We start from the raw sequence: 27127 nt of genomic DNA, 5'->3' as shown, positions 1-27127 counted from the left end.
GGACTTCAAAACAAAGTTGTAAAATTTGTGTTATTCACATAACAACGTCTAATTTCCTGCATAAGTAATACTATTTCTGCTGCTACTTGGGAAAATCTATTTTTACTTATATTATTAAGTGTTGACATATTCAGGATGTAAACGTAAACTTTTTAGACAACCCTCGTAGACACTACTGGGTAAAAATTATTATTTGTGTAGTAGAAAATGCGTAATAATACTTTGTTTGTCCTCCTTGATCATCAAATACAGCCTGCAGACGTCTATTTGTTCAACTAACTTTCTCGTAGTAAATAGTCTTAGCTAATTCACTTTCAATTAAGTGTAAATTAGTTTTTCGGGAAATTCTGATTACAACTTTCAATTTTTCTAAAATATCACAATCAAATTTCCTTTTTTTATTAATATATAATTCTTATAAACAAAGTGAAATTTCGTATACAACAAATCTTAAAGTAACACTCCTTATAGCCGCCGAAGCAAAAAACAAATAAACGTGCCTCGTTAAACAAATGAAAAACAGTTATGAATTTCGATAATTCTTGATAAGCAATCAAATAAAACCTTGAAAAAATGATGACTAAAACGAAATCCCAGTTAACGGATTATAATATAGAAGCATCATCTATAAGTACAAACAGATCACAATACATAGTAGTAAATTCCCCCACATGTTCACTCTGTCCAAAGTGAATGATCTGATATCACCGAGACTAGTGTCTACCAAAGGCCACTCAGCCAGTCAGTCAACTGCAAGCGCGCGACTGTCTTGAACGCAATTTTATTTCACGAACGAAACGCAACTGATACGATCATCAGCTGTTACGGTTTTGTTGTGCTATTGTTTTGAATAGTGTCAATAGTTAAAATTGCTGCAGCTTAATTGGACTATATTTTTAAAAACTAAATTGGATAAGTTGGCGACATGTTGGTGTTTGAGCAGGTTAGTTTATATTTAATCACTAATAATAATTTGAATAAATAATTTATAATAACTAATCTGATATTTGTATATGTAATAAATACAAATATTTTTAATGTCTGTCTGTAAAACCAACATTCGAGTATACATTTTTAAATAATAATTGTCTATGAAAAATATGATGATAATTATATAAACAGATTAAATGAATTGTAGATTTTTTTTTGTTTAACCACCAATAATTGAATTATACTGTGTGTTCTAAAACTAAATTATTATTTATTTAAATTAAATATCTAAAATGTCTTAATGGCCTATTTGGAGAGGTTGTTAAGATTCACTTTCATCTACTTTTCTACAAATACACTTATAGGGAAGGGCATAAAATATCGATATATTAAACTATCGATATTTTTTCAAAAAATAATCGATAAGTATCGTCGAGTTTTTATCTTGAAGTATCGATAGTTATTTTTGAGTATTAAAATCGATATTTTTTCAAAAAATAATCGATAGGTATCGTCGATTTTTGAGTATCTTGAAGTGTCGATAGTCGATATTTATTTTCGAGTATCAAATTCGATATTTTTTCAAAAAATAATCGATAAGTATCGTCGATATTTTAGTATCTTGAAGTATCGATAGTCGATATTTATTTTAGAGTATCAAATTCGATATGTTTTCAAGATCTTCATCATATTTTATACTTATTATGTATTCCACTGACTGTCATAATATTTTACCAGCAGGTTAACTTGAGAGCTTATTAAAGAGCGAATACTTTTGATGTCTATACCAGATGATTACTGGTTTGAATAAAATTCAGTTACTAACCGCTGTTCAAATGATCATTTTCTGACATTACTAAAAACTTCATCTTATTAACAATATTTAAATATTTATTTTCTTAATTGGTAGATAAAACTGAAAAAAAATTAAATGTGTGTTCATATTTTTCTAAGTTCGAATAATTTGACAATTTTTTGGGTAATCGCACCTTGAAGAAAAAAAAATCGATGAATCAAAATATCGATATTTTTTAATCTGCATAAATCGATATTGGTTAAAAATATCGATACGATATTTATCGATATTTTTTTCATTTGCCCATCCCTATACACTTATATCCAATTTGACAAGTTGAAACTTCAAACGTCAGTTTAATCTACAGATATCGTTTTTTTTACGTTTTATAGATAGCGTTTACTGGAAAACTTAGGTTTAAACGATACCGGCGGTCTGGGGGTAGTTTAAACTTCAATTTAACACGAAACGGTGGATCCGACCATAATTTTTTCCACCAAAATTCCACCAAAGAAATTTATTTTTCTATATTTGTACTTCTTGTTACCTCGGCCATATTTTACGCTGCTATTTAAAAACCAAAAGAAATCGAATTAAATATAAAAAATAATTATATTCGATAAGGAAAATTGAATAAATATAAATATATATTTGTATAAATCGTCAGATAGGTATATTTAAACTTATATTTTTAAAAATATAAACATACATTCAAATACATCGAAATAAGGCAGGCAATTTATTTAACAGAATTTTCACCCCCCGATAGATAAATCTGGCAGTAAGATCTTCAAAATTGTTCTGTAGATTTTCTATTTGAAACTAAGACTAAATTTTATTTTGGTTTCATTCGATATAATTACGAAAATGGAAGCTAATATCTTTCAAGGAAACGAAAACGTTAAGAAATGCAATTTTCAAATTTAAAAATTGATAGGGCAGACTTATCATGGATAACCAAAGTAAAAACTGATACATTTCCAATCAAAACTTTTTTTGTGCACAATAATTTTAAATTGTCTTTCAAATGTTTTCGTTTTTGGAAGGTTTTCTTTTAATGAAAACTATTTAGTGAATAGAATACAAATGGTGGATTTTAGTCAAACCCTTGAAGCAATTGATGGATGATTTTTCTCAAGAAAAGTTTCTCAACTTTAAAGTTAAAAACACCTACCTTTACATCTAGAATATTAGAAAAAATCTGTTAAAATTTTTATTTATTACCATTTCAGTGCTAAATAGCGTCACATATTTAAGGTTTTAGTTCAGTTTTAGTTTAATTAGCCATAAAGTTTCCTCTGGAAATAATGCTAATGCATTTTATGATATCTCCTTCCCCTCTTGATATTCATATAAAAAATGCCAATAAAATTAGATTAAGTGCAGTTCAACACGATTTACAATCATCGTTAAGCAGCAATAAAAACTTACTCAGAAATTATTATTACTTAGAACTTAGTGAAATAAAAAGTTTATAAGGTTCTGAGCATACGTAGAATATGATAAGACTGCTTTTATTCAGTCACATTGTTTTCAGTGATCATGACATTGATATTGCGCTTACTGAAAATAATGACCAGCAAAGGTTGTTCGTGAAACCTTATCATCAATATTTATCTCAAAAACAACTACTACTAATACTCTATTTTACTGAATATACAAGCGTTTGGAAAGAATCTATTTTCATTCTTATAACCAAGAGATGTCGCATTTTAATATGATTCACAGCTATTCCACAATTTCCGGATTAATTTTGGAATTGTATTGAACAATATGGAATAAGAATTGAAAAATATGAAAAAGAACTATTAATAAATCAGAGATGAAATATATGAAGCACCAGTGAGATGGTTAGGATTTATTTATGTTGTATGCTCTAAAACAGGATTCCAAGGAACATACACATCCAAAATATCAGATAAAAATAGAGGTACCTCAAAAAACTCGAATTGAAAAAACCAGTTGTCCCAAAAGGGATAAAAACCTAATCTGGGATTAGGATTAAATAAAATAACAAAAAAACAAAGTTATTCTACATTCTATAAACCTGAATTGCAGTCGTGGATAATATTTTTTTCAAATCGCATCAAAAGTGTTTGAGTATTTAAAAAAATATGACATTATGCAGAGAAATTAAGATAATTAATTTGTTTACGACCTAAAAAATTGTAATACGAATGGGGAATTGAGGAAAAAAATTGAAGATTCTCAATTTTAACAATACAGAGCTGGTCTAGCGAGTTTTCAGATTTTCCATACCATCCAAAACATATATTTACTTCATTTGTCCGAAATTACTTTTCATTAAACCCTTATTTCAATGAGATCCAGATCAGGTGTATATGTTTCTGCAAAATTAGCAGACGAATTCTTGTTATGGCAGAAAACTCTTTCCTTGAAAAAATGCGGTTATTTGTTCTCACCTCCACAATATTATATTCCACCTCTGGAATCTCAAACCACTATGGCTATGAACGTTCCAAAAAAAAATGCTTTTTCTTCCCTAGGAATCACGTTTCTCGACTGAAATACATGGTTTCGACTCTATTTTTGTTTCTGGGTTATAATGGTGTACCCACGCTAAGTCTACTGTGATATTTCGACGAAAAAATCCACTTGGGTTATATTTGATGTGAGAGAACTTCTGATATGCATTAAGCAATCGGGGCACCCACCTTTCAGATTAGTTACAGCGAATAACAACATAGAGCCACTTTTGAGAACAGAAAAGCACTTTCTTTGTTTTTCCACTTGAAAAATAATGTGCAATTATTACTCAAAAATTGTTTTTCTCAAAATATACCCAACGGGTAAAATAATTTTCTTTATATTAGTATTACAACTGTTCTATCTGACAGTTTTATGTAAAATTGTGACAGTTGACATCCAAAATATGACCGAAAATAACCTCTTCTGCCTGTCCGCATATCGGGGTGTTTTCGCATTACAGAACTTTTCATCAAGAATAACTTTTAAAACTTGATAATCAAAATTCCATGTACTGCCATCTTAAGTCAACTTATTATAAAACGATATATTTTCATTTGATCTTAATGGGATTTAAATATATATTTTGCTGTTGATAATCCGGCTTTAAAGTCCAAAAATACGTACGTATATATGTTTGCATTGATTCGCTTCTTAATAAAACTATTATCCAACTAAATAAAAAATAGATTCGTCACCTATGCGGCTTTATTAATAAAAAAAAATATTTAGATACTACTGGATGTCTCTTCTTCTTATCCTTATCGCTATTGGTTTATGTTTCCTTTCACAATATGTAATTTCGTCAAAAGTATTCAGACCTAGTTTTGATGCATAACATTTTTTTATAAAAAAAAACTTGTCCAAAACTTATCTATTGACACATTTTAATAGGTACGTGTCACTCAATCAATATTGCGTTAATTCAAAATGACCTCGTTACTTAAAAATACCCATAATGAACTATGCAGAAAATATTAATTGGGTCTATTAATTAATTGTAACACTATTTTTATAATTTGTTAATTAACAACTTTCAGTTGCGAAAGTTATTTTGAAAATATTCGACGCACGCATAAACCATTTGCTTTTTATAATAACGAATTGATGTCTACTTTATGAACGTTATTTTTTTAAGAATATGGCAATCAAACACCAAAATGTACTCACCTTAAATATAAATTCCAAGGTTTCGATTAGCTACGTATTCATCTTAAGAAATTTTCAATTTTTATATTATATTTTCACATTATATTTTATATAATCCGTGATGACGAATACATAGTTATTCAAAAGCTTGGAATATATATTAAAAATAGTACACTTCAGTGTTTGAATTCCACAGTCCCACAACAATATGTAGGCACAATAATCAAAGATATGCACTGATAAATAAATGGAGAAGGAAGCAAAAATATAGGTGCCTGTCAGGATAGTTGCGCTAGACTGAGAGTTAATAGCATTGATTTTGGTCCCAAACTTTTTGTCCTGTAAAGTATGCGCAAAAATATACAATAGTGAGGTGTGTAACTATTTATACATTGTTTTTATAGAATACAAGTGTTAAAAAATGTACGCAATGTACATATTCGTCCTGTCGAACACAAGTTTTCCATACAAATGATACACTGACACAACAAGGATCCTGCACAATTGGCGTCACCATTATGTTTTTTGACGTTCTTAGGTAACAGTAGTAGGTTTTCTATCATAATCTTCAAAGAAATTCGATCCAATCACAATTTTAATGCTGAAACTGCATCATCATTCGATCACATTCGTCCTAGTTGTTTGATTTATGTAATCCTTTAAGTGATGGTTACTTCCATCTGAGAATTACACATTTTTCGTCTGGAGCCTAATACAAAATAGTCAAAATTTGTCTACAATACTTAACTTTGACATACAAATCTTGATTTTTCAATTAGTGTCCAACTTGAACTCATTATGGAAATTCATCTATACATTTGAGCAAACGCCTGATCGACCTATTGCTGATTATAAAAGCTGATTGACGGTGAATTCGTGGTTCTCATTGTTTATCTTTCTGGCTTTCGTTCCCGTTGGCGCAATCACTGCCAAAACGATCAAATAGAAAACATAACTACAGTGGTAGGTTCTTCTTTATGAAAATTAAACACGATCTCTTCCAATCACTTTGGTTCATCTTGTTTACTGTTTCTCTAAGAACTGAAAGAATGTTCAAAGAACGACAGTTTTTCCTCAGTAGTAAATAGTAACAGTGTCCCACAATTGTTCATTTTTGAACATATGCTAATCCAATAGATCTTAAACTGACTAACTTTTCATTTGTGTTAGAACTTTTAAGCTGAGTTCTGCTTATTTAAATTTTTAATTCAAATTTTCTTCGTAAATATTTGGAGGGTTTATTCAATTTTGCAAATGTCACGTCAACTTTTGCGAAAAAATGTCAATAGTGGAGACATATAATGATATTAGAATAGAAAAAATTGAGTATTAAGTGGATAAAAAAATTTTAAGAATGTGTTTTTGTACATATTTCACGATTCTGAAAAAAAAAATGAAGATTAGTTATTCAACTACGAGGCCTGGCTATTGAATAACGAGACTGCGCGCCTAGAGGGCGCCCTAGACGGGTTGGGTATCTAGATATCTTTCTCGTTAAATTGATAAAAACTCCGAGTGCTATAAATTGTTGCAAGAGGCCTATGGGGACAATTCTCTATCTCGTGCGCGTGTTTTTGAGTGGTGTAAGCGCTTTACTCAGGGCCGAGAGAGTTAAATAGTTTTTCTTTATGTTTTGAGTCTTCGGCTCAAAATTGTGAAATGTTGTATATAATATTGTCATCAAACGTCTCCTCTATTGATACTTTTCCGCAAAAGTTCAGTTTATTTTGTAAAAAAATATTCGTGGTAAAAATCTGTGGATAACTTCAGACGTGTTAATACTTTTTTTTTAATTCCAATTGTCATTCTGACAAACTATTCCAACAAAAACAAAAAAGACCATTGAAACTGGTTCCGTGTATCAATTGATTAAATTATAGTTATCACCACGAAGTAAAAACATTCTTTTAGACGGTTTCCTTCAAAATTTTCGCTGAAAATGGCGTCTAATATCCTTATCAAAGTATAAAAAGTATTTCATGTAGTTAAAATCATTTGTCTGGGCTATAGATATAGTTGACAAGCAGTTAACTTATCTGTCACTAGAACGAAATGGGTTTTCGTTGTCACGAATGGTTACCACATTTTTTCTTGTTTTATCGATTTATTATTGCCTCTCTCATTTATGGCTTGTTATTGCCAAAATTTCTCTATAAAATTTCTAACAAAAACAAGTTTTTACGGAACCTAATATCGTGGTTGTCTTGTTGATCTCTTGAACTATCTGAAGAAGTTTTGTATATTTTATTATATAATCGTTATGAATACATACAAGAGTTTCATAGAATGTATTTTAATATTTTAGCAGCTTTATATGGTTATGTAGGTATAGTCCAGTCATTTAAGGTAGTTCACCTAGGAAAATCAAGATAACCAGCTATCGGGATTCTAACCGCGCCTCTATCTCAGAAACGATTCACTGTATGAAAAAATTTTTGAAACAAAAGTTATAGAGAAAGTTGTAAAACCCGTAAAACGAGTTATTGGCAAAAAATGTGCAAAAAATTCGATTTTTTCCACTTTTGATTCCCGATTTTTAAAGTTGCTCACGTCGAATTGTATGGGAGTTTTGTGAGGAGTTTTAAGATGTCAAATGAACAAGTTTAAACGACTTTATAGCTGGGTATCTAGATTTTCCTAGGTGAACTACCTTAAATGATTGAACTAGTATTGGAACAATAGATTCACAACTGCTATAAAAAATAATCAAATAATAAAACGATTTGCAATCAAACATATTTCACATTATAACAATACTACCTTTTATAGATTCGCTTTCTTCACTGCTTGTTGGATACATTTTCAACTATTAAACTTGTAATATACGTAATCTATTAATTATCCAATGCGTCCTTATACAAAATTCAATCTGTGGTACAAAATTTAAAACAAATTCTTCATTCGACACTTTTATTTACGTGTATGTAGAATATGTAAATACGATTCAACTAATTAGAGATATAGACCAGGGTACACGCTAAAATGGTAAAAAGTGAAATAAAAATAATAGTAGGATAAAATCCATAGAAAAAGGAGGATAATATAATAAAAATTGAAGGAAAAACAATTTACGGGCGATCCGAGGTCGGGAAGGGAAAGAAGTGAGTTTTTTAAAGGAAAAAAACGGCTTATCTCGATTTCCAGAAAAACTACAAGTCCTAATGAAAAAAGTCGAGTAGCAAAGTTGTCGGTAATAAAAAGTTCTATAACTTATTTATTTGCACTTTTTCCGTATAACCCAAAAATTGATATAAAAAATTGAAATTACCGAGTTTTTGAAATTACCTTTTTATGTCTCGAACACTCTGTATTTAATTTGATTAGAAATATTTGTTTTTTCACCTCTTTTTGACTTAATATCGAAAAACCACCTTAATTTTCAATTCAAAAAATCAGTTTTTTTTAATCGGTTAATATTTTTAGCCGTCGAAATCTCTACTTTCTGATGATATAAAAATATTTGTATCAAAATGATAAATATTCTCAGAAAAGGCAAAAAAAATGATAAAAAACTCCGGAAATTTTATCAATGCTACATCGAATTTCACTTTTTTTTGTGGATAGAGTGTAAAATTTAAATAAATAGCTACTAAAAATTGTCCAAATGCTTGGAAGAAACATTTCGGATACGAGTTTTTTTGAGAAAATTTACCATGGTAATAATAATTTTTTTCACACCATCAGAAAGTATAGATTTCAATGAACTCAAATCTCATCAACTTTTTAAAAAAATTTGATATTTTGACGGTATAGTGTTCGATTGAAAATTAGGGTGCTTTTCAACATTATGTGAAAATAAGGTGAAAAAATCAATATTTCAAAAAAAATAAATCACAGTGTGTTTGGGACATAAAAAAGAAAGTTTTCACCAAATTTCGCAAAAAGAAATGTTTTTTGTAAAAGATGAAAAAAAACTTGATTATTACAATTTTTCAAATAAATTTTGAGGTTACGTCAAAATGTGTAAATGCATTGACTTTTTTCCATACGACTTTTAGTTTTGCTCGAAATCGAAATAAACATTTTTTACCCTAATAAACTCATACCTTTCCCTTCCCGACCTTTTATTATATCATCCTTCTTTTCCAATAAAATTCATTATATTATTTTTTTTTCTTTCAAAAATTATCGATCCTGCTGTAATACTGGACGCATTCTCTAATGGTAAATCGCGGGTTCAATTTTTGCTGTTGAATTATAGATTTGATATGGTGAAAATAATTCCTTTATGACTGTTGCAGCTCTCAATATCTCTCCGTTTCTATAATCATGCTTATTGCTAGTATAGATTGATTATTTCTAAAATTTCTATAAATGTCAATATCTTCATGATTTTTTTTATTTGTTTATTAACTAGATAACTAGATGTTCTATATTGTTCCTCAACTTTCATTTTAGTAATCAAATAATCATCAAATACTATTTTATAGAGAAAATTTGAATTATAGACATTTCAGTTTAAAACAATTTATTAATTGATACATAATATTTAAAATGAGCCCTCGAGACTATAAAATAAACATTTTAACAATTGTTCATCGGATATGTTGCTCTTTTGATCAAAATATACATAAAACACTATCGAATTTCTCATGAATACTCCCACAACCCACATGGTCGTTTTTATTCTCAATGAAACGGAAAAATTGCAGGTGTCCTGTTACAGTGCGAAAGTTAAGAAAAAACATACTAAAGAGGATACACAATATGCACTGTCTGAGATTAGTGGGACGAATTTCACATAAATCAAAAGGACAATGGTTTTTTGTCTCCTGACAAGAGGCGTGAATATTTTAACTCTTTAATAAGGTTATTTTATAGGTGTATTTATGAAGGGATACGACGATTACTTAAAAATTGTAAATCATTATGACGTAACATATTTCCTTCCAAAGAACAAATATTGAAAAATACATATTTATAATGATTGATTTGCCTTTCGAGAATCAAAATTTATCAAACCATCAAAAGATAGTACAAATTAAACAAGTGGTATCATTACATATAGGCAACTCGGTTGAGTCGAAGCTGTTGCTAATCCGTAAGTTTTATTTTTCAATTTTCAACTCCTCATCGTATAAGTACATAGAACATACTGTGAGGCGAATTGCTTCTATTCTATGAAGACCCTGAACTGTCCAATCCAATCACCAACTCAAATGCGATATCTGTCTATCTTTGAGTGAAATTCACCAACACTGTCAGTTCGTCGGCCGATGTTAATGATACTCTAGACTGAATACGGAGGCGAGTCTGTCTCATCAAGGTAGTCGGAAGAAAAATTCGGATGAAACCGTCCTCTCACCTTACTGCATACATACCTTACCCGACTATCTACTCAAAGACCTCTTGATCAGACTATTCTCAGGCTCTGCCAATAAAAATACACACTGACATAACCTTCATTTAAAGACGTCTACATGACCTTCAAGCCTGCTATGTGATTCTTGCTATCGAATCAAACAACTTCGCTGCTAAAGAAACTATTCTCATCTCATGGCTCGTCAATAGACGGCCCCTCGTCACAAACCCCAAGAAAAAACTTCCCTATCCACCCCTTCTGCTGCTAGCAGATAATTCTCCCTTAGCTATTAGATAAAACCCTACCTCTTTGCGGTTTTCATGTAACCTGGTGAACCAGATCACCAGTCAAATGGCCGACGATTGGGAATAATGCAGCCGCCCAACTATTACCTGCTTCAAAAAATAAATGAAAAAATTTAAAATAAAAAAAAACACAAAAACAAATGAAAAGACAACAAAAAACAACTCAAAAATGTATTCCTAAACCTGGAAGGAACCATTTGTTTTTAGGCTGGAGCTTTCTTTACTTCTTCTTCTTAGAGCTACGTTGGTGTCAGTTTTTTTTCTTCAAATCTATCATCACAACCCCAGCCCTGCCGAGTAGCAACTTCTATATTTAAAAGAAATAATATAGAAAAATATAAATTTTGCGTACTTCTCGCGTTTGGGTATATTTTTGACGTAACTAGAATATTTTATAATTCCATAGTTAGCTAGTTAAATAAATTAATGAAAATATGAAAAAACAAATAATTTAAAAGTGTAAAAATCCTCAAATCGCATATTTTCTACTTACTCGCCCCCAGTATGCCATTGGACCTTTTACGTTTCTCTTCAAATATTTTTAATATCCCGTTATATTGTGTCCAGTAGTCACTTCTACTTTATTATCACGTTCACAAGTTTTTGAGGGACTTAATCTGTGGACGACCTCGCAATCCATTTGAAAAGTTCAATTTAATGTCAGTACCATTTCTAAAACATCTGCTAATGGGTAAATTTCAGTAAATCTGGAAATCCGTAACTTATAACTTGCTTTTTGAATAAGGTCCATCTTATTGTGGAAGCTGTCTGATGACATGAAGTATGTTCTGTTCCAAAATTGTTGGTAATAACGTCGTCAAACTGTTATCGATTTCAAGTTTAGCGAACAAAGCAAAGATTTTTTTTATATACCAAAAATATAGCTGATTAATTTTATTTTTAGTTTGTTATACTTTAACAGATTTTTGTTTACGTAAATTAGCAAAAAATTGCGAGATAAGGATAGAAAAAAATGTAGAAGGTGAATTCGATGTTTTTTTTTTATTATACAGTAAACTATTACCAAAAGAAAGTTAATAATTACTCAATTTAATAAATGAAACCAATCAATTTTTGACAACTAACGATTATTATACTATAAAATATGTCCTATAAATTAATTGTGAAACTTTTAACAGACTTTCTCTCTCTTTACTATTGATGAAAGTATTGATGAGAAGGAAAATTTCAAAAAGAGTAATTTGGAAGCGTGAAGATGACGTTTCAAATTTCACCTTGAATCGTTATCACTTATTCTAAAAAATTTATATGACTCAACCTGTTTTTTATTAAGACTTTCTCGTGAATATCTGCTCGAATATCTGCTTGCAAATATTGTCTTAACTAAATATAAAATAATTTGTCTGACTTCAGGTTTATGCGTAAAATATGATTAATCATGAAAAATAATGTTAGTCATTGCAAGTTTTACTCATAATCTGTGTTCTTTTCATTTAATTTTATTTCATATGGACTACTCACTTCTTTTGATATTCGAATTTGGACCTGTGCAACCAAAAACTGTTCATCAGACTCAATCCAAATTGAAATTTTAAAAAAGATTCTACTTTCCGAAATATTCAATTTTTTATTTTTACTATTCACGGTCATTTATAAGTGTAAACCTGAAATAAACAGTCTTCTAATATGGTTTCGGTTATTATTATCCTGAAATCCTGTTTTGTCCAGCCACCGAAAAAATAAAAACTCTAAATTCTCACCTAATGACGCTATAAAATTATTTCGGTACCCGTGGCTTGTCGATATCCACTACAGTCATTCATTCAAAGAAAAATAATGCAAATGAAAATCTTTGTTTACTTTGTATATGTGAGGGAAACCTTAAAATAATTATGCTTTTGATATCTTCAATGTTGGGTACTCGGTGACCATATCTGTCTCGTTTCAAGCTCGGAAACTTGACTTTTTTCCCATAGATTGACCTTTAGAAGATATTTTCAAAGTTAAAATGTTTCAGCATTATTTTTACCAAGTATGGAACAAAATTTCGCTGTACGGTATTCACTCAAACTTGGCATCATAAAAAATAAAACAAAAAAAGAAGAAAAGTCGTTACACTCTCGACGCGAAAGACCAAAGCGAATTTTTTACCATGAGCTAGCAGTAAATATTAAGAAAAATCATGTCGAAAATAGGATTTGAAACCGCGCCGAAAGTTGCAAAACAAAATTTGTATAAGAGAAAATATTTTGTATAGGAAAAATCACATTAAATGTAAAACACACGACCTAGCTACATGCTTCCTGTAGCTAATACGGACAGACGGATGGACAAAACGCTAGTAATTTTTTGCAAAAAGTGACTGAAACAAACAGAACAAGCCTCATCCATATAACAGACGACACTGAACTGGTAGCTGTGTACAATGCTATTCCGTTTATTTTTGCGTTTACGTAGTAATTATTTTCATAACTTTTGATGATATAACATACTTTAAAACTTCATTGCAACGTTATCTATGAATAAGTTTCAAATGTAATGTGGTCATCAGACAGCCAAATCTAGTATTTAATAAATCTTATTATCACTGAGCTGTCTGTATTTTGTTAATAGAAATAATGTCTCCATACCACAGAAATTCTTTGATTGTTCGTCAAGGGCAGGTAAAATCGTTTGTTAATCAATATCATCGTAATTTACATCAACTTTCATAGCGTTTCCTAATCTCGACAAATTATTCATCGTAGAAAGTTGAGAAAGGTTAAAATAACACATGTACCTCGACCCAAAGGATTTATTGTGTCCCTTTTTCTTGCTGCGATACTAGGAAACCCAGTGTTTAGAGCTGATCCATTAATCCCACTACTTTTAGAAAGTCTAGAATGAGGGATGACTGTATCTACCAGCGATTTTCGCTCCAAGGTGTTCGAGAGAATATAAATAGAGGTTTAGTCCTCTGCGCAACATAATCTGCACGTCTATGTCTGCATAGCGTCTTCAGATCTCCATTAAGGCATCAATGCTCCGACAGAACTCCTGTTGGTATTCGAAGCTGTTCTTACTTAGGTTGATACATTCAGCAGATCCTCTCTGGTTATAGTTTTCAGAGGAATCAAGGAGAACTAGACAAAGCTCATTGATATTCTATACTGATGGTTCGAATAAGTGATGGCAGGAATAGATGGTGCTAGATCAAGCTCGCTATACCGTTGGACTCAGAACCTTCTATTTTCCAGACGGAAACTTAGGCCATTCATCCCCCCTATTGTAACTTATCGAGCACAACGCAACTATTAGACAGCAGAGCATCTCTTTGATCAAATTGAGTCAAAGCTAGAATGAGATTGTATACAATCTCGGGGAACAAAGGACCTTTACAATTCCCAAAATGTCATGATCAATAGAAGATGGGAAACTAAGAAGAAATTAGACACATGGAGTAAGATTCCAGTTATCAATCAATGATATGTCTTTTTTATTCAACTAACTGGTCCCAAAAGTTTCTTTCATCAAGCAAAAGCAGCTTTAGAGAAGTACTGGTATACTCAATGGACAGTGTTGGATGGAGAAGAAGAAACAAACTCCCGAAGACTACTCCCTAACTGTTAGCTGACTGGTAAACATTGTAGCAGAGTAAAATGTTAGTTCGGTCAATTCATTGCTTATCTAAAATAATCTAATTCCGTTTAAAAAATAATTTTAATGGATAAGAGAGATACAATATCAATCTTTTATTTGGAAAATAATCTAATTGGAACAAAATAATTTATTTGAGGACGATAACAGATATTAATCATATTTAATAATAAAACAATGACTTGATACGAATCTCGAGTTCTATAAACACCGTTATATCATTTATTCCAATAAAATTGTTAGAATATCTTTATTAACAATCAGTTAAGAATTTCAAACATACATCACAGAAATTGGAGATAAATTTATCGATATTTTGACGCTGCACATTGTGTCGTTTTGGTAAATATTTATCATCATTTGTAAGCAATTTTAGCTTCACACAAAAACACTGGAACTGTCACCAATCGTCTACAGTACCACCATGTCAAAATCAATGAATAGATGAAGACCTGATGTATCTTGGTGGATACCCATACGTTCATGGGATATTCACCCTGGAATACCGAGGTATTCCAGGGTGATTATGTGAAATGTGTCTAAACTAATTGGTTAATAAGGTTATTTTGATTTGTCCATGTCTAAATAAATAAATTTGAGCTATTGAGGTGAAGGCAGCAAAACACCAGATGATATTGTATGGTTTTTAATTTTCGCAACGGTAGTGACGCCACAAAAGCGACCAAAATTATTTGCATTGCATTAGATATTCTTATACGCCAGAGATGGTTCTCTAAGTTCAGATGTAACTGATTGATATTGATAAGGAATTATATTATATTAAAAAACGACATACTAAGGGCAGAAATGGAAGCAAATCCATGCCAGACAATCAAGGAATCTAACCAACCTTGTTCGACCATTCAAAAAATTCACAGCTGATTGGTGCCCCCCAATACATTACAAGCAATGTATTGCTTCAATGATATTTTGATCGCTTGATCACTAGAACTCACAAACTTTTATAAATCGTTGAGAGTAAACCCTAAACAGTAGTACAAGATGACAGTTCAAATTTAAAAGCTTTCCGGTTAATTGGTATTTCAGGTTAATTGAATACAATGCGTATTCTTCGTTCTATCAATTGTTTACTTGGTTTTGTGTTAACTAGTCCGTCACTGATTTCGCTCATGGTTTCACTCTTCAATTTATGTAGTTTTAGAACGACTTTATTCATACTTCCTACGTGATCATTGACAAAGCAGATAGTAAAGTAAAAAAGGTTTAAAATGTGGGTTTTTTCATTTGCATTTTTCAACTCCATGCTGTTCAATCACGTAAATGTTTTCGTTCAAAAAAACAAAATTATGCCAACAAACATAGAACATAGACAAAATTTCTTATGAAATCAAAGAAATTAACCATTTAGGTACCAGTTTTCAGCTTATATAAGAAATAAAAGAAAACTCGTGACAAGATAAATCATGAAAATACACGTTTAAATCCAGTTTTCTGTTTACAAAAATCTTTGAGGTATATATGTATTGTTAGCTCTAGGCTCTTTTTGTTGTAAGGTAAAAATGTCATGTAATTGAACGTGTGCATGAATGTATAGCATTTAAAATGAGTGAAAAACAATATTTTTAGAGCACATAACCTCAAATACCTGACGTTTTTTCAAATTCTATTCGCTAATACTGACTAGATTATTTTTGAAATTTAAGTAAAATTTATAAATTGATAATAGAAATGGCGCTGGTTGAGCACGTGAAGGCTATTCTTTTGTCTTCGCTTTTCGCGACAAGCGCTTAGATAATGTTGATAACGTAATTTTACTACGATTGGCGAGATGACTCTGCAAACAATTTGTGTGTAACACATGACGTTTTAAACAGTATACCAACTATTACATATTAAATCTTAGGCTTCTTAAGGTTCTGTGATTATTTTTGACATTTCACTTTTTAACGTTCCGTGTTTGGTTCATCAATTGATGCAATTCCTAATAATGATTCAAGGACCTCGGAAGACTTAGGGTCTTTTCCTAATAAACAATAACTATTATGTAGAGATGAACTATGAATTAGTATCGGATTTGGTGTACTCTAAACACGCAGCTCGCAGGTGACTTCACTATAGTCACAGTAGCCTAGGTACCACGGCATGGGTCAAAGGTAACGAAATGGCTAAAAAAGCTACGTGGTTACATGGAAACTTTATGCAGCGTTGTAAAATCAATAATTGAACAATTTAAAAACTATTTAAGCGAGACTGTTAGACTTGATGAGAAAAATAAGGCTTGGAGATGTAAATAGAAGGCTTAGATCGCTTTGGAATATGTGTGAAATATTTCGATCTGTTTGTGTGAATAAGAAAAAGAGTAATAGATAAGCAAATCATCTTTGTTCTCTTGAATCGATAACGCACACAAATGAATTTCATACGTACAAAAATACTTGGAAACAGTATCGAGGTATATTTTTAGTATCTCTGATATAATTAAATACTCTTTATTCATAAATAAATATTGATAAAAGTTGCACTTGCAAGTTTCTAGCTTATTATATCAGGCCTTCTAAAATTACAAACTATTTTCGTGTCACTAGTTAATTGTCCTTGTCTAATTTAGATTGTGTACTTGTGCCAGTAATATTATTTGGTTGCATAACATGATTGCTACTTTGATTACAGTTCTTTAAGTGAAATTGGAGTAGTAGGAGGCGATAAAGCATTCGTATCAATTATTCAATATCTTGATCGGTTTCTGGGTACATAATATTAATTACGAAATTGAGGAACCTCACTGTTTGAAGGTTGCCATTTCTGTGATTGTTGAAGCTTGATATGATATGTAATAAGTGTGCCACGAAAATGTGACTCGGATCTATCTGTTTCAAATGTACAGGGTCGCCATAACTTCTTGCACTTTTGTACCTTTGCGTCTCATATTTAAGTTGGACTAAAAATTAAATTTCAAGAAAAATCGAACGTTTTGTCAACATTTTGTTTTCCAAAGAAGCTCTTGAATAGGCATGTCAACAAACAAAACTACAGATTTTAGAGAATAGAAAACCCTAAATTAAATACCAGAGACCTTTACATTGTCCAAAAGTGACGGTTTGAGTAACTATCAACTATTAAATGAATATGTGAAAATGCTACGAAAACATTTATCATGAAATATTTAATTTTCAACATAATCAAACAAGAGTTCCTTTTTGGGCTTCAAAAAGGGCCGATCAACAATCGGTGAAATCCAGAAGATGGTCGACACCTTTTTGGAACTGGACAGACACTGCCACGCGGCGCGGCCAATAGTAATGCTAGCAACTTTAGACATATGGAACGCCTTCATCTCGGCCAGGTGGGTGGACATCCTAGAGGTACTTAAAGACCGCTTCCGGATCCCAGACTATTTGACCAAAGTGGTGGTGGATTATCTGAAAAACAATTGAATAATTTACGAGACGACAGAAGGACAGATGACTAGACAAATTACCGGAGGGGTCCCTCAAGGGTCTATACTGGGACCGGATCTATAAAATAGTCTATATGATAGTCTGCTTAGACTCAAATGACCTCTTGATGGGTTTCTCGTTGCTTACGCCGATGATGTGAACGAACAATCTGTAGAATTAGCGCAGCAGGCAATTAGATAAGTAGGGGGATGGTTGACAGATCACTGACTCCAACTTACTACGGAAAAATTGTGCTCATGTTTCTTACAAGCAAACAAGACTGTCCATTGAGATCGGGACAGACGAAAGCGAGTCTAGAAGCGAAGTAAAGTATTTGGAAATGACCTTAGATACGAAGATGTATTTCTGGCCCCACATACGGAAGACAGCTCAAAAGGCCGCCGAAAGGAGAGCATATTTGAGTCGCTTAATATTAACCAACCACGGCCGGAGATTCGAAGGCAACTGATGGCGACGACTTACTCAATTCTTCTGTATGGGGCATAGGTTTGGACAGATGCCCTGAGAATAAAGAAAGGAAATATAAGGAGTATAATCATCGTAGACTTCCTGACTTAAGAGCGTAAAATGATATATACAACCAGCTCAGATATAACAAGACAGGATACGGCAACTATTGAACGCACTAGAACTATACTGACGTGGCAACAACAGGGAACAGAAGAAAAATCAGGTGAATTGACACGGTGACTAACAAAATTAGACTGTGGACGAAAAGGAAGTTCGAAGATGTGAACTTCTACATAACCCAGCTTCTGACGGCTACTTCCGACGGTATCACCACAAAATGAAGTACAAACACCTGAGTGACGTATTGTGAACATGACTTAGGAGATGCCGAACCACGTTCTTCGTGTGTAATGACTGGAGGGGTTTGAGTGAGAAAGTAGAGAAGACTGTCTGCATAAATCCTGATAATATTGTCCAGGTGATGCTGCACAAACTAAAATGGTGGCAACTGGTTGCTACCTACATAGAAAGAATTCTTAGACAAAAGAATGTAAACGACTGCCTGGTATGATGATATCATAGACAAACGGAACAACATACACGGAAAAAACCACCAACCAAAAGTAAATAAGTTCCTGGTTGGACGGAGATGACAGAAGATTTCGTGGTTTAATTGTGGAGTCCCACATATCCAACAGTTCTCCTTCTACTGACATCGTTTTCTAGAAAAACATTTTTGTACCGTCATCTTATCAAGTAATGACGCATTATAGTTTCTTGTTATTGTTCAAGCCACTACTTTTATTTTTTCGCGTCAGAAGAACTTTATGTTTAGATCTGAAAATCTGGTTTGCAAAATGCAAAAAATGGAGCCGATAAACCATAAATCACAATTAGTATGTAATATGTATGTAAATCCTCATAAATATTCACTTTATTATATTAAATTTAACAGCCTTATTATAACCATAATTTTTCTATGTAAACTCTAGTACAAAAACCCACGCGGTGCATTGTCAATATTCAACTGCATAGATTTAATTTTCAATTAATTTCAAACAACTTTATAATTTATTGAATCATATTTTTGAATAAATATTATAAGAAAATAATTATTTCTGTCTTCAGAATTGAATTCATTATTATTTTAATACAACTATGGTTACCTATTTTTTCTATTAAAGTGTAAAATAAGGGACAGTATGTGGGTGGGTAAATTGCTATTTTATTGTTAAAATATCGTCTCATATTTATTTCAATTCTGATAAATTTCGAAATGTAATCGTTTCTAATGATACAATTAATCGCATCCTGCTTGTTTAAAAGTAAAATTTTTAAAGGAAAAGCGGAAAAGAGAATTATGATAATAGAAATTGTTATCAAACCTTTCTTGATTTCTAAATTTTATTTTAAATATAGAATCTATCCATAATCATCACGATTTAATCAAAAACGGGACAGCTTGAGCAAACACAATAGAATTTTCAGAAAAAAACATTCCAATCAATTTCAGAGCAGTATACTTCAAAAATTGAAAAGTTGTTGCTTTTTTGTACCAAGTGCTTGGTTCGATAAATATTTGTTACTCCGTGAATGACTTAGTCTGATGTAAAATATCCGGAAACACATTTCACTGGATACCTTCAATAGATTTACAAACTTAAAGAACATGGTAGAGAAAAATAATTAACCAGAAGATAGAAAATTGAACAGGGATTAACAGACGAACGATTGGGAGATTTTGAAAACAGGAAAATACCATCTTCATATAAAGTTTAATTCGTCCAAGAACTTTTGAACAATAATTGGCGTATAGAACTTTGTAGGAAATTTATTGTCATCCAATGAGAATTATGAGTTTCCATTCAATATAAACTCAACAAAAACATTACTTTTTATTTAAATGGAGTAGTTGCAGACACATATATCATTCATAGATTCAGGAAAACCCACATTGTATATGATAATCTACATATATGCAGTAAAACTAAATAGTTAATGTATGGACGGGATCCATACTTCTTTCAAAAAGCCTTACAAACTTGTGTTTCAAGATGAGTAAAAGCTTATCTTATATATGCAAAATAAAATTTTATACAATGTTTCTTACATGTATATTTCATAACAATTTTGTGATAACAGAAAAACGTTATGTATCAAATTAATTCCGATATATCAATTTCGAATTAATCAATGTTCTCTTTATGAAGAAATTATTTAGATACGCTTCCTTTTTATTAAAGGAATACTTTTTGAATTGAATACTTCGACCATTTTCACGTTATATTCATTCATTGTTATTCAAGGTTAAAAAACCCATTTTTAGATACCCTTTTTTTCTTTTCTATTAATATAACACATCATATTGTTCAATTTGATAGTAGTTCACCCTTTTGGAATTTTTTTACATAGGCTTTTTCGCAACTTTCCTGTTTTTATAATAATCAGTCTGTCTAGTTGAGACGTTTTCATCTATTATTATGCATGAATGAATTATCTTGATTTTAAAAGTATTTTTGGTGTTTTGTATTAATTTCGGTTTGACGAGGGTTGCTATTTAACTTTTGATATATGGCAACACTGTTCTGAATATATCAAATGTGACATGGTGACCGTATTCAGAACGTGTTGTCATACGAGTGCTATTTGAGTTGTTCACAAATACTTGCAACATTCATCTTGGTCAAAAAATGGAATTAAAAGTCCCTATCGATTGGTGCAAATAAAAGCTGAAATCAATCGCGGTGCTTCAACATAGATCATGACGTTTGGGTCTTACGAAATGAGACAAATCCAACAAAAGTAGTTTGCTCACGAAGCACTTCTAAACTTCGAAAATGCCAGCTGTTACACATCAGTTCAAACAAAAACGTGTTTGAAGAGTTAAAACATCGAATTGACGAATCATCCGCCCTACAGTCTTTGTCTGGTACCCAATGATTTCATCAAACGTTTCTCTACGCCTGAAGAAGCAATTGATGCGTTCAAATCACAGAATAACAATCTATTCAATATAGAAAACACATATTTATAATTTTATAGAAATAATTAGCATATCTCAATATAAATAACGTTCAGATTTTTCCAAAAATTTTACAATGAAATATTTCGAATGTCAAAATTTCAAAGAAGAAAACAGCAACTAACTAACTAATCTCGGTACGAATAATGAATTACAAGTATTCCGAAGAACAATGCAAGGATGACCGGTTTCAATGGTATTGCGTCTCATCATAGCGGTGAAAAAACCTTTCTTTCAGATTGTCCAATCCGAATCTAATCTAATCTATGCTTGTTCTTATTTTAAGCCTTTATAATCTCCTATTTTTTGTTGTTTATTTTTTTGTGTTTTCAATTTTAGATCACAGTATTATAATTATGTTATATTAAGCCTCATAACTTATTCTATTTCCATCTGTATTAAATTAATTTGACACCTTGGTTACTATGGTAAAAAAATTCTCTCAAATAGTGTTTGAGGCACATGCCTAAGAACGAAATAGCGAAAAAGCTCAAATTTGAGAAAAAAATTACCTCCTAACTAAGCTGTACAAATAAATGAGATCAAATTAACAGAAATACCATCAAATGGTTCAGTCTGAAAGCTTGAGCAACATATATTCAGAAATATAGGCAATGAAAAATTTGTCTAGTTGAATTTGGAAAGTAATTATCGCAAAAAATATATTATATCTTTTCCGATAGCCAAGTTGTCATTAGAACTTTGAGTTCCAATGTCACAAGATACAAGCTGGTACATCAGTCTTCAAAGTAATGGAATAACCAAATAAAATTTATTTAAAACGGTTTCCTCAAGACCTTCCATTAGTAATTATGTTACAACCCTTAAAATGCATTCTACCATAGCACAACAATCAATTGTTTCACATAATTGATCTTCGAAATTGAAGTACGTTAATTTTAGTTCTATTGAATCCTCTGCTTCTAAATTTCACACAATTTTTTATACAATTGTGATAAGAATATTTGAAAATAAACATAAACTGCATCTAATAAAATGGAAACATATTATTTAGGATTACGTGAAATATTTTGATAATTGGGTAAGAGAAGTGATGCCATTAATCCACTTCACATATCTTTCATTTTTCGTAAATTTCTGTTGAAAATATAATTTAAAAAAGACCCTACTACGTTGAGCAGCGTATTACTTAAATTACCACATTGAAACTCCAGTTTTAATCGATGGAAGACGTAAAAGAGATAACATCAAAAATAGACAAATATCCCTGCAATATTTCATCAGTCATATTTTTAAACATTCGTTCATATTTTTATATCTGAACGATCTTGGAACTGCATTCATAAAAAATAAGGAAATTAATTTGGAATACATTCTGATTTTCTAATCAAGTTTATTGTTTGCATTTGAGTAGCTTCAGGAAGACCTTATTTGGGTGTGAAATAGACGATGTTTGTGATTGAAACCTTGACTATATTTAATGTAATGCTTTCGACAAATCATAATGAACATTTATTACGTAAACAGTTGATATAAAAAACTTAATATCGGCCTTCGAATGATATCTCTTGCTCATTGAAGATTTTATCTTGATTTTCGATTGACGAAATAAGTCATAAATATTAATATCACAGTTCCACATATCCCTTGATGTATTTATGTTTTCAAGCGCCTCGTATTACGAAAAAATTCATGAACGTATTAATTCTGCTGTTATTTTTATGATTTTCACATTTCGAGATATTCTGAACAATGATCGGCTTTTAGTCCCAGAGCTAGCTACAAATAAGGTGCGCGCCATTTCACCAAACGCCACTTTTAAGGTCAGCACAGGTCGGATATGAAAATCCCGAACGAAAAATATGATCGGAAAACCTCATAACCTTCTGTAACGTGGGGTTCAAACCACAAATAAGAGCAGTGTAATAGCTCAATAAGTTTTGCAGGCCGGAAAACCCTCGTAAGAAGTGATTGAAAGTGCCGGAAAACTCATCTAAAAAACCTCATAACGTGTGGGCACGAAACTATTTTATTAGGTTTTGGAGTCTCAACTAAGAGCTGTGTGATATCGAAAATTATATTTTAAATATCATCGAACCTAATAAAAATTTTCGCGTGAGCACGTTATGGTTTTTCAGATGAGTTTTCCGGCACTTTCGATCACTTCTTACGAGAGTTTTCCGGCCAGTAAAACTGATACCTCAGTTGTTTGACAAGTACTTACACGTGAATCTGGTTTCCAATATATTTATCGTATATTTTTAAGCAAGAGTTTGTAAGAGACTTATGCTGAATACTTCGGTTCGTAATAGTTGTGGATAAAAAGAAAACGTCCTAAATGGACTTTGGAATTCCCATCATCTGGATGGAAGCTCATACGGATGATCTTTTCTTATTCGTAGTAGATTCTATAGGTTTTCACCTAAATTTGATACATGAACTCATCATTTATCCAAACTAGGATCATATCCTCAAGACTGGAAGAAACAAATTTATTGGCTGTGAAGTTGCTTTTAGATAAAAGTTTAAAAGAATAGAATTCAAATGAGTTGCGTTTTTATTGACAGTAGTAAATGCCTCGCTGCAACATAGAAATAAATTTGCCTCAATTCCAATTGCCCCTTCAATAAAACTCAAAGGAGATTATGAAAATGTTAAATAAATTTCAAGGAAATATATCCAAAGGATCAATACCGGTATGTGTTGATTTGGAAATAGACTTTTACTGTGAGTTAAGCCATTGTAATAAGGAGGCCGTTGCAGAGACAAAATCATACTTTGTAGAAAATTTCCGAAGCTCAATATGAAAAAGTTTACAGGTGGAATTTTTGATAGTTCTCAGATACGGCGTTTGAATAAAAGATTTTATTAACGTTATTACGACTATTGGAAAGTAAAGGTGAAGAGTTAGTGTTGTTAGTCGAAAATTTATTAGGAAATTATAAATCAAGAAGAAAGATGATAACAAATTACTGCTGATCTTTAAATAGATTGTCTCCTAGAAATTATGATAGGAAAGCCAATAAAAAGTGTTTTATTGAACCATATCTTATTTTTTCAACATTTTCCTCTGTATTTACTTCGATGTATCCTAATATTCCCGTGATAGGCCTAGGAAAAAAGGATTCAAAGAGGTCGAAATGAAGTAAGCAGAGTACGAGTTACAAACTGATATAAAAAAAAGGAAATGAAAACTTGTGGTGAGAAATAAGCGAGGAGGTGTAGACATGGATTATGGAGACTGATTAATTCCAACTAGAAATCATTTTGCCGTTGTTAATCCAATATTTATTATTTTATCCAAAATGAATCTATCTTATATAGAGGGGAAAAACCGCTGTTGGTTGCTAAATTATCCAGTATTATGGTAGATTAAAAATAATAACAAAACTAAAAAAGTAAATATTTTCATTAATGGAAATAATGAGACAATTCAATTTGAACAAAACATTCTTGACGACAAATAACTTCCATTCTTTTATCTAAACGATAAGAGTGCAAAGTTAAAATGTTCATTTCGTGGTTAATTATACAGAGAAGACAAAAAAATATTACTTTAAATATTGAATCAGTTTGTGAGCACCAACTAAAATATTTTAATGCTTCTTTCTAATCTCTAATCATTACACAATCACTCCGCATTAACAGAACCTTGAACTAGATTTCTACATACAAACAATGTAATATTTTTGTCTCAATTCAATGTATACATTTCAACAAAACCGCAGCTAAATATGTTTACTAAATGGTATTTAAGGACATCTTTGTTTATTATGTGAAAGTGTGTTTATATAATACAAGCACAATTCGGATGGTAACAATGTTTTGGAATTAAACAAAAAGTAAACGCATCGAGAAACATATCAAGTCTCAACAGTAATACATCATCTTTTATTGAAGATTTCTAGGGTCAAAAACAGTAGCGTGTATCTGTGTACTGAATTGAGTATCGGATAATTAATTCGCAAGTGTCTAAGTGTTGAAAACAATGCCAACTGTTATCAACTAGTCTAATTGTGTACTGACATTTGAAGACCTTGGCAAAACAAATGGATATGCCACCAAGAGTTTGTTTTGAGATATACGCAGTCCGTTCCATGAGCTCTGGACCTCATATAGTAAATAGTGAAAATCTTAATGCACCCGTCAGTTACAAGTCTTAACAATGTTTTCACAAAGTTTCAACTCACCGCTTCGATCTATTTTATTATAATAGAGCTCGAACCACAACTCACTAAAGTTGTTTTGAAAAATATCTCGCGCTGTTATAAAATTTTTGGCGTAAGAAGTATTAACACCAACAAAAAATTAATGGAGGTTACTTGTATCCATCATTTTCAACAATTAAAAATTGATCTAAGTTGTTTGTTGGGGACGATAATCATAAGAAAATGACCCGCGTACGGAAAGTCCTTACGACTACTTCATTACTCATTAAACATTAATTAAATTGTTCTAAGTGACCGTTACTTTGTCGCGAGGACTAAGACAGTGTAAACCAATCAATTGTATGATAAAACTATTATCTTTTACTATGATTCAATTTCCAAAAGAGATTCAATCAACCAAGATGTGAGGTTGCTTCATGATAATCCTCAATTCCACACTTCTTAGCTTCCCTAGACTCTGTATACGAATATGGCTTCACAGAGATTGAACACCCACTTTATAGCCCTGATCTGGCTTTGTCCGACAATTTTTTATTCGCACGCTGAAGACCGAGTTGAGAGCTAAAAGATATAACAGCGACTTAAACAGGCGGTCTATCAACATTTTGACTCTAAAGATGTATCATATTTTTAAAATGGCATAGAAGCTTTTTCAGATTTTCAAATAGAACGAGAAAATAATCAAATTTTTTCTATTAATGAAATCTCTTTCTTTTGGAAAACTTTGGGGTTAATTTTCAAGCAAATCATCGTGTATTTATGAGGAAGTTTATAACCTATAAGTTTATAAACGTTTTAAATTTCTTTAACTCTCTATCTTGTGAACATTTGAAGGGTTCGAAAATGGTACCAGTCATACATAAGGGTACATTTATAAGGTCATATCTATGTTGTTTTAGAAGTTACAAAAAAGTTGGGAAATGCAAAATATTCGTTGAAAAAATACCGACTTTTGTGTATTATCAATTTTATATATATCTTATAGTTTTTGAGAAATTTTGAAAAAAAGAGAAATTTTTAAAAATTTCGATAATGATTTTTCGACTTTAAACATAACTTGTTGATTTTTTCCAGTTATACTTTACCATAATTAAGATTTCTCTAGAATTTCAACTCAATCCTCCCATTAGTTTGGTAGATATAATTTTTTGAATATTTGTATGTTTCATATCGATATTTGTGCATACGTATTTCCTATAATGGTTCAGTTAGAGACTTGTTGATTTTTTTCCAGTTGAACCTTACCATAATTAAGACTTCACTAGAATTTCAACTCAATCCACCCATTAGTTTGGTAGATATAATTTTTTGAATATTTGTATGTTTCATATCGATATTTGTGCATACGTATTTCCTATAATGGTTCAGTTAGAGACTTGTTGATTTTTTTCCAGTTGAACCTTACCATAATTAAGACTTCACTAGAATTTCAACTCAATCCTCCCATTAGTTTGGTAGATATAATTTTTTGAATATTTGTATGTTTCATATCGATATTTGTGCATACGTATTTCCTATAATGGTTCAGCTAGAGACTTGT

At 31.3% G+C, this 27127-nt stretch overlaps 1 protein-coding gene across 2 annotated transcripts in view; it reads left to right on the top strand.

Annotated features, from left to right (window-relative positions):
• LOC130899944 (dual specificity tyrosine-phosphorylation-regulated kinase 2) overlaps positions 1-27127 on the top strand; it is a 178564-nt gene that overhangs the window by 25479 nt on the left and 125958 nt on the right. The window contains exon 1 of one of the 2 annotated variants that reach the window (XM_057810145.1): positions 719-943. The exons of the other annotated variant lie outside the window; for it this stretch is intronic. Coding sequence (XP_057666128.1) covers positions 926-943 — 18 coding nt within the window. The 5' untranslated portion in view covers positions 719-925. Of the gene's footprint in view, positions 1-718; positions 944-27127 lie in introns of those variants that run through there. 2 annotated transcript variants of the gene reach the window in all.

Source organism: Diorhabda carinulata, chromosome 12 (genome assembly GCF_026250575.1).
Source record: "Diorhabda carinulata isolate Delta chromosome 12, icDioCari1.1, whole genome shotgun sequence".
NCBI lineage: Eukaryota > Metazoa > Arthropoda > Insecta > Coleoptera > Chrysomelidae > Diorhabda > Diorhabda carinulata.
Note: the sequence above shows the minus strand (reverse complement) of the source record. Positions and strands in the feature narration are given on the sequence as shown.